The 9,096-nt window shown below is 59.0% G+C and overlaps 1 protein-coding gene across 1 annotated transcript in view; it reads left to right on the top strand.

Annotated features, from left to right (window-relative positions):
• The first annotated feature begins 292 nt into the window (after window positions 1-292).
• Window positions 293-9,096, top strand: part of LOC104840948 (sodium-dependent serotonin transporter-like) — a 9,470-nt gene continuing 666 nt past the window's right edge. The window contains exons 1-14 of the mRNA XM_010582264.1: window positions 293-512; window positions 2,176-2,310; window positions 2,465-2,684; window positions 2,970-3,108; window positions 3,420-3,554; window positions 4,212-4,315; window positions 4,570-4,697; window positions 5,019-5,131; window positions 5,465-5,596; window positions 5,745-5,844; window positions 6,063-6,163; window positions 7,274-7,441; window positions 7,940-7,996; window positions 8,577-9,055. Coding sequence (XP_010580566.1) covers window positions 293-512; window positions 2,176-2,310; window positions 2,465-2,684; window positions 2,970-3,108; window positions 3,420-3,554; window positions 4,212-4,315; window positions 4,570-4,697; window positions 5,019-5,131; window positions 5,465-5,596; window positions 5,745-5,844; window positions 6,063-6,163; window positions 7,274-7,441; window positions 7,940-7,996; window positions 8,577-9,055 — 2,231 coding nt within the window. The remainder of the gene's footprint in view (window positions 513-2,175; window positions 2,311-2,464; window positions 2,685-2,969; window positions 3,109-3,419; window positions 3,555-4,211; window positions 4,316-4,569; window positions 4,698-5,018; window positions 5,132-5,464; window positions 5,597-5,744; window positions 5,845-6,062; window positions 6,164-7,273; window positions 7,442-7,939; window positions 7,997-8,576; window positions 9,056-9,096) is intronic.

A 9,096-nucleotide genomic window follows, 5' to 3' on the forward strand; every position in this document is an offset into this window, starting at 1 on the left:
CCAAACTTCACCCACCCGGGGTGCAGACCCAGGGAGCATAGGGGACAGAAACCCATGCGGTGAGGCTGGTCCTCAGCCCTGCGCTCGGAAAACTGCTCTCCCCCCTCCTGCCTTTGATCAGAGGATGGGTTTCTCTGCCGGCTGCTCTCGGTGCTGTGGGTTTCCAGGGGGAGGTGGGGAAGCGCAGTCAGCCTGACCCTCCCCTCCTCGGATCTGTCATCAGCAACAGAAAAATCCTTCCCTTCCCCAAGTTACTCAGCCTGAATCCTGCAGGATTTACCAGGGCGGCAGGATGGCAGAGCAGTCCTGCCCGGCACCCACCGCCAGCCCTCCCCGGCAAGTCACGGCCCCCCACCTGGGTCCCACGGCCAGCCCCGCGCCCCCGGGGCCCCAAAGCCACCCCAGGGACAAGTGGAGCAAAAAAATGGATTTCCTCCTCTCGGTCATCGGATTCGCCGTCGATCTGGGCAACGTCTGGCGGTTCCCTTACATCTGCTACCAAAACGGAGGGGGTAAGGACACCACTAGGATTATTTAAATCTTCTTTTGGAGAAAAGAAATCTGTTTTTCATCTTTCCAATGCTGAAAAACTCGCTGTTTCTTTTCTTTCTTTGTCTCTAGCTGCTCCTGTCTGGACAGGGCAGTTTAGAGACTGACCCAACTTCTCCTGACACCTGTCTTTTTTCTTTTTTGTGTCTTTCTTCATTCAAAATCCTACTCCATTTGCTCCTTCCCCGGTGTCATTCACTCCTTCCCCAGCATGGTTAGAGGTGCGTTAGCAGCTCTGGGGTCACAAAGAGAAAATTAGCATGGTCCAAACTGCATAAAAAGATTAAGAATCTGTAAATTTGAGGTGGGAGGTTCATACCCTTTAAGATCTTGTGACTTAAGCAACCCTTTCTGAGGGCTCATGTTTTAAAATAATCCTCGCAAGCATCCCAGCTGCCTGCCGCAGATCCCAGCCATGCCGCCGGCAGTGCTGGACCCCACAGAGCAGCCCCAGCTCCCCGGGACGCTCAGCCCCATGCCGCACAGGGCTTGGGGTGTTCAATCCTGTGAGCGATCAACAGAAAGTTAAGATACAAAAGCTCCATGAAGGGAAAAACCTTGAGTAAATGACATTTAAATGAATTGCTTTAAATAGAGCAGGGTAGAAAAAAACCCTTGCATGGAAATTAAAATGAGGAATGAAAATTTTGTGCTGTTTGCAAATGCACAGTGGATTTAATTGCCAAAGTCGGCATTTGGGTAACGTCCTCTACTGCTTGGGAAAATTAGAAGGAGATAATTAGTACCATACTCAAGGCTAAAACATGGATCCCAGGTGCCCACACTGAAGCGCAGTTATTTGTGATTTACTCCTATGGGACTGGGAGCAAACTTTAGCCATTCTTCATTGATGTGGTTCAGGCAGATGCTTTCCTCGCCCTGCCATGCACACAGGAGGGTGAGGAGTTCAAACAGCAGCTCTTGGAAAGGACAGCCATGGTCCACGCAGAGCGGGAGTGCTGATCCCGGCTGGTGGTGGGCTTACCCATCAGCTGGAGATGTTCCTAGAAGAGAAACCCTTGAGGGGTTGAGGGTGGAGTGCGTGGAGGGCTCTCGGAGAGAGGAGCCGTGGGGGTTAAATTAACTAATCCCAACAGGGCTATTCTGACGAGCACAGAGAGCAGCTCCAGTTCCAAAACCTCCATGGGGTACAAGTGTAGCCCTGGTAAAGATGACATTGTTATGAATAATGCAGATTACAGCATTAATTATTTGTGTCTTGGGGTGACCGTGCATATTCAGCAGGATTTTCTCCAAAATTTTTCTAGACCTGGTAGGTGCTTGGTGCCCTGTCCTCTGCACCCTGATGGTTTGTATTGCTCTTTGTACCATCCCAGCCAAACGATCCCTCCCCGGTGAAGGCTGGGATGCCAGTGGGGACTGACACAGCAGCCTGGAAAGCTGGCACACCAACCGAGGTCCTGACACCCATGAGCCCCTCTGAACAGATAATTTGCAAAGCATCTTACAAACACGCGCCCAAATCCCTCAGCCATGCTCCTCTGTGACACATCTCTGCAGCTCTGGGAGGGACGGCAGTGGCAGCCCCCAGCCCGCAGCCTGCCTGTGCTTGCCAGCCGGCGCAGAGCCATGGTGGTCACTGCTGCTCTGCTCCTCGCCCCGCAGGAGCCTTTCTCATCCCGTACACACTGATGGCTGTTTTCGGAGGGGTGCCCCTCTTCTACATGGAGCTGGCCCTGGGGCAGTTCCACAGGACGGGCGCCATCCCCATCTGGAAGCGCATCTGCCCCATCTTTAAAGGTAAGAGCCCCCACAGCCCCAGGCCACCGCTGAGGACTTGGGGCCATGCAGTGTTGGTGAGCAGGGCCGTGCAGGTCCCCGCAGCCATGTTCCAGGGGACGGAGAGAGGGCTGGACCCACGTGGGCTGCTGAGTCTGGCCCCCTCTTTCCCCAGGCATCGGCTTTGCTATTTGCATCATTGGCCTGTACGTCTCCTTCTACTACAACACCATCATCGCCTGGGCTCTCTACTACTTCTACTCGTCCTTCTCGGGCACCCTGCCCTGGGCGAGCTGTGACAACCCCTGGAACACACCAGCCTGCACCAACTACTTCGGGAGAAGCAATGTGACCTGGACCAACTTCTCCAGGTCCCCTGCTGAAGAGTTTTATACGTAAGTCCACGTAAGTGCATGGTGTGTTTAAGCTGGGGGACATTCCCGTGGAGGCACTCGGGTCTGCTGCATGTGGAGCAGGACCGGGGTGCCTGGAAGCAGGCTCTGACGCGAGGATGCTCTTGGGGAGCTCATCGTCCCCGTTGTTGGTGTGCTGGGGGAGAGGTGAGCGTGGGACTGCCTGCCCAGGGCTGAGCTCGCTGCCTGGCTGCCTGCAAGGGCAGACCCAGCAGCACCGTGCCGGCCTGAGACACCCTCCCCGGCCACGGGGGTCCCTGCCCGCAGGAGGAAGGTCCTGGAGATCCAGAAGTCTGGGGGTCTGTATGACGTGGGGGGCATCCGCTGGCAGCTGCTCCTCTGCCTCTTCCTCATCTTTACCATTGTCTACTTCAGCCTGTGGAAAGGGGTGAAAACCTCCGGGAAGGTAAGAAAGAGGGCTCCAGCACCAGCCCTTCCCAGGCACAGAAATGCCGGAGCCGTGGGCACATGGGAGCTCGCAGCCTGGCACGCAAGCATCCCCTCTACGGCCAGGCTCAGGCAGGAGGGACGGAGCCCTGGTGAGGTCTTGCATCTCCCCTGGCTGCTTAAACACGGGATATTGCCTCCTCCCCACACCCCTACCCCTCGGCCACCCCAGGCAGGCACGAGCAAGCCAGCCGTGCCCAACACAAGTGGTTTGGGTGCTCGGTGGAGCAGCCCTGCCGGTGCTGCGGGCTGACAGCTGCCTCTCTCCAGGTGGTGTGGGTGACGGCCACGCTGCCCTATGTCGTCCTCCTTGTCCTGCTGGTCCGGGGGGCCACCCTGCCCGGCGCCTGGAGGGGGGTCATCTTCTACCTGCGCCCGGACTGGGGCAAGCTCCTGAGCACTGCGGTGAGTGCGCAGCAGGACGTGCCGCCCCGGCTCTGGCTGCCCCCCACCCCAGGGACGGCAGCACCCAGACCCCCTCCCCGGGACACACACCCACCCCTGCCCACATCTGGTCCCACCGCTGGAGCCGCAGGGCGATGGGGCCCTTGTTCCTGCAGAAACAAGGCACCCTGGACAGGCTCTTGGAAATGTAAATCTATAATTGAATCACCCATCTCATTGCTGCTGGGTTTTGTTTGTGCCATGTTCTGCCCCCGGCCTGACAATAGGCTTCCTGTGGGTAATTACCAGGCAGCACTTGAGAATTCTCATTAAAGGTAATCAGGGCTGCACTGCTGGCGCCGAACTTGGGCACGGGGGTCTCGGGGCTCCCCTCGACTTTGTTCCCACTCCGGGCATGAGTAAGCACAGATACCGTTGCTTTATTCTGCTGCTGCAGGATCTCAGGGTGGAAATGACCTCCCTCTGTCCCACGGCAGCTCCCCTGCTCCCAGGACATCTCATAGGGGGATGAAGCAGGCAAAAGGGGAGGTTTGGCAGTATGTGCCAACACAGACCCCATCCCTGTGCCATGGGGTGGGCATGCCATGGGGCACCTTCCAGTCTCAAGTACCTCCTGCCTTGCCCATTCTCCAGCCTGCCCGTTGCTTCTCCCGCCAGGTTTGGGTTGATGCTGCTGCACAGATTTTCTTCTCCTTGGGCCCTGGATTCGGTGTCCTCCTTGCTTTGGCCAGTTACAACCATTTCCACAACAACTGCTACCGGTGAGCTCCCACAGCCATGGGTCCCGGTGGGCACGGGGGCTGCACCAGGCATGGCTACAGCGGAGCCACATCCAGACAGCTCCTGCACCCTGCGGCTGCAGGCTGAGCATCTTTCCCCGTTTTACTGATGGTTTTGGTATGCAGGGCCAGGAGAGGGAACTGGTGGAAGTACAGGTGACCAGAGCAGCCAGGCTGGGGTGAGAGCTGAACTGGAGGGGGGGTTCTGCTGCAGGACACATCTCCCTGCTTTCTAGGGACGCGCTCATCACCAGCACCGTGAACTGCCTCACCAGCTTTCTCTCGGGCTTCGTCATCTTCACTGTGCTGGGCTACATGGCTGAGATGAGGGACGTGGAGGTGGAGGATGTTGCGAGAGACAAAGGTTTGCCTCCCTCCAGCACGACTGCTCCGTCCTGGCCCGGCGGTGACCAGCTGCCCTTGGGCTCTGTGTGCCCATCGCGGCTGAGGAGGGATGGGGTGATGGCCGGTCCTGGGGTCTGCTGGGGCGCGGGGGCTTGTGCCTGGGAGCAGTTCCCAGGAGTGGAGGACAGCGAGGTGTCTGGCCCCTGTATCTCAGCCAGGGCCAGGCACAGCTGCTCTGGCTTTGGGGCATCCTGCCCACGCGCGTTCCCACCGCTGCCAGCACCCAGGGCTGTGCCAGAGCAGCTGGGGAACGGCAAACCAAACCAGTGTCCCTTCCTAGGGCCGAGCCTCCTTTTTATCACCTACCCCGAAGCAATTGCCAACATGGTGGGATCCACCTTCTTTGCCATCATATTCTTCCTGATGATGATAACGCTGGGGCTGGACAGCACGGTAGGGAACTCCATTGAGTGTGAGGGACTGGGAATGGCTGGCGGGGAATAGCAGGGTGACAAGGGGAACTATGGCCTCGGGAAGGAGACCTGCCTGCCCGACCCCTCTGAGCGTGGGGACAGAGGGAGCACTGCACCATCGTCTCCAGTGGGTCTGAGCTGGCCTCCCCCAAAGCCCATCGGAGGGGACAGTCACCCTGGAGGGAGGGGATAAGATGGGATGTCACCACTCTGCTCACGGGCAGAGGGGAGCTTGCGGGGAGCAGGTTTTCTCCAAGAATGGGACTAGCCCCACAACTCCTTTCTTCGCCTCATGCTGGCATTTCCTTTGCAGTTTGGGGGCTTGGAGGCTGTGATCACGGCTGTGATGGATGAGTACCCTCAGGTCCTGGCCGGGCGACGGGAGCTCTTCGTCCTCGGCCTCATCACAGTCTGTTTCCTGGGCTCCCTGAGCACCCTCACCTACGTGAGTACCACTGGGCACCGCTCCACTCCCGTCCCCACCACAAACCTACTTGTTTCTCCAACAACCCCTGGCACAGGACTTTGCTGAAGACCTGCTCCTCATCCCCACGGGGTCTGCAGCCACCCTCCCCTCCGTTGTGCTGTTCCAGGGGGGAGCCTATGTGGTGAAGCTGCTGGAGGAGTTCGGTGCTGGCTGCTCAATCCTGGCAGTGGTGCTGCTGGAAACGATAGCTGTCTCCTGGTTTTATGGTAAGAAACTGCCTCTGTTATGAAAAACATCCCACAGGCACCTACAGGGGTATTTAACCTTAGGTACGTGAGTAAATGCTAGGGGGTTTGGGGGAAGAAGCATGTATGTGATGACTCCTGGCAAGGCTGGGATGGGGCACGGAGGGCATCGTGTCCACGCCCCTGTACCCACATCCTCCGTGGGTCTCTGGGGCCATGACGGCTTTCTTCTCTGGCAGGGATACAGAGGTTCTCCCACGATGTGAAAGCCATGCTGGGCTTCACTCCGGGGATGTTCTGGAAGGTGTGCTGGGTCGCCGTCAGCCCTGCCTTGTTGGCAGTGAGTATCTACAGCCCAAAATAAAGACCAGGTTGTCAGCCTCCCTCTGAACACCCCACAGGGGAGCTGCTCTTCCCTTGCCAGCTGCTGCTGCTGCTGCCCAGCTCCCTGGGGACCTGTGCCGCTGATTACTCCCCTCTCGCTTGCATGGGGTGAACAAGCTGCCAGGAGGGTGGACCAGGGTCCTGGCCAGGGCTGTAGGACCTCATGCCAGCCCTCCCTGCCGGCTCCCTATGCTGCTGCTCCAGCCATGGGCAATGACAAGCTGCCTGCAGCCCCTGGGACAGTGGGTTTCACCAAGAAAGCAAGCTGGGAGTACATTTTCCAGCCTCTTCTGCAGCTCCAGGCAAAGCTGGGAGCTGGGTGCTCACACGGGCGCAAATGCAGCCTTGTTTCATCCTCCTGGTCTGTGGCGTCCCACGCTCGTGCTGGTACGGCCAGCCACGGCTGCGTCTCTGATGGCACTGTGGTGCTGCGCGCCAGGCTGGATCCGTCCCCTTTGAAATGCCAGCTCCCCCGGCACTTCAAAGGCTGCCGTCTACAGAGGCACAGGGGTCTAATCTCACTGGATCTGCAGGAGAAGAGGCCTTGTGAGGATTAATTACAGCTCTAAGGGCTTTGCCCAGGTTATTAAGAGAGAAGTATTATAATCAAAGCAGACAGCAAATGATTTCATTTCAGCACGCGGACGTGCAGCCTTTGCAGGCCACCGGCTCTGTGGGGTTTGTTAGGTGAAGACCTCCCAGCCCATGCCTAGCGAGGGCTGACAGTCTGGGAAATGTCACCGCAATGTCCACGCTGGCCTTTCGCAGTTAGGAAAGCAGCGGTGGCAGTGGGACGCGGGCAGTGTTAACCTCGGGATGAGCCGGGTCAGTGCCGGGGCTGGGGAGATGTCACAGCTGATTGGGTCTCCATGGGGAACCAAGGGGCTCATCTGCCAGGGATGCTCGGCCATCCCAAAAGAGCTTTTCTGGTCACCGATGTTGTGTGCGCATGGGTTTTGTGGGCTGTACAGCTCTGTGCTGCTTGTGACAGGCAGTGGGGCATGTCCTGCCATAGCCTGGCCCCATGAGCATCCTTCCCTAATGACCTCCGCTTTGTTCGTTACAGTTCATAGTCATCAGCTCCCTCCTGGACCAGCCACCTCTGATGCTCTTCAACTACCAGTACCCCGAGTGGAGCATCTCAGTGGGGTACCTCATAGAAGCATCGTCCTTCATCTGCATCCCCTTCTACATGGTGTACAAGCTCGTCTGGACACCAGGGTCTCTCAAGCAGGTGAGGAGCGGGGTGGGCAACCCGGCGGCCCATGCACAGGCTGGGAGTGGGCAAGGACCCCCACTTGGGTCAGCCCAAGACCAGGGCTGGGGAGCTGGACAGATGGTTGATGCCACCTGACCATCTTTGTACACGTGGCAATTAAATCACGCCTGGAGAGCTGCCTGGAAAAGGGCTCAGAAGAGCATGGCTGATGGCCTGATCATTTTAAATCATATTTCTGAAGCTGTGATTTTGGCTGGGCCAGGAGGCAGTGGGGCTACATCCACAATGGCCCTGGAGGCAGGAGACCGTCCCCAGCTGTCACCCGTCCTCTCAGGACACCTCCTGCCCACTGCAGTCTGCTGCAGGCTGACACGGCCACGGCCCTGCAGCGAGCAAGGTGTCAGTGGGGATGGCTTCGGCACGTCAGGGCAGGCAGCCCTGCTCGTGGCACCAGGCCCCGGAGCGGGAAGGAAACCCATTACCTTCTTTTTCCTGCCTGCTTACATCCTCCAGCGCCTCGCTGTCTGCATTTGGCCGGAGAAAAAACCACGAGACCCCCGAGCAGACACAGTGTGCATGTCACCTGTCCTGTAGCCCTCCCCCAGAGGCTGCACGTGCTGGCGGCAGCTCCCCGGCCGCCAGCTCCCGTCGTGTCCTGGCTCTCAGCGGAAGCAGCACCACCAGCACGTGCTGGCAAACCGGACCCCGTTCTCGCTGCGGGCAGGAAAAACCTCTGATCCAGAGCAGGGAGAATGGGACCCTCCGCTGAGTCCCGTGGGCTGGAAGCAAAGGGGCCAAACTCCTCCGGTTTGGAGGTGAACCCCGACTGCCCGCGAAGACGGAGGTGCAGCTGCGGAGAGACGGCAGTCCGACGGTACAAGCCGTGAACACGCCTCGCTTAGAGATGCTCGCGACCTTGCTGCGCAAACCTGTTCGGCGTGAGCAGTGCATGCCTTTAGCTGTGCCGTGAGTGACGTGGAAAATAAAGCTGATATCAGTTGTTAGACCAGAGGAGGGAGAGGAGCCGGAGCTCGCCGTGCTGCGTTCACGAAGCGCCGTGGTGTTGCTGAGAGCACAGGGCTGGGCTGGGGGAGGCGGGGGGCTGCCGCGGTCCTGACACACGGATACCTTGTTCTGTTGCAAAGAGCAGAAAGAAGTCCAGAAGAGAAACTGCTTGGCCCCTCGGGTGGCTGCCGGGACCACGCTGCTGCAGCAGGGCGGGCTGGTCCCTCCTGCTGCCTCGTCCCGGCTCTGGCCCCGCCAGGCGGGAGCTCTGCTGAGCCAGGAGGATCGGCTGCGGGAGAAGTGGCGGTCTCTGGCATCTGAAGAAGAAAAGGCCTTCACAGAACTCGTTTTACAAACAAATATCGGGGTCAGGGTGAAGCAGCCCTGGCGCTGGTGTGAACCAGCCACCTGCCGCCCGTCGCGGCTTCCCAGTCACGTCACATCACTTCCAACGCGGCCCCACCGTTTCTCAGCACTTCACCGGGCCCACGAAACACTTTCCAGCACCCACGTTCACCTCGGCGCAGGCAAAGCGGCAGCTCCCAGCCGGCATCCCAGCCGTGTGCCGGTCTGCGGCGGGGACCCCTCCCGGTGCCCCCTCGGCGGCTCCCGCTCTCCTTCAGGGTGATGCAGAACACGACAGGGGAGAGCTGGGGGGGGGGCAC

This window comes from Haliaeetus leucocephalus, unplaced genomic scaffold (genome assembly GCF_000737465.1).
Source record: "Haliaeetus leucocephalus isolate CR32 unplaced genomic scaffold, Haliaeetus_leucocephalus-4.0 Scaffold840, whole genome shotgun sequence".
NCBI classification, from domain to species: domain Eukaryota; kingdom Metazoa; phylum Chordata; class Aves; order Accipitriformes; family Accipitridae; genus Haliaeetus; species Haliaeetus leucocephalus.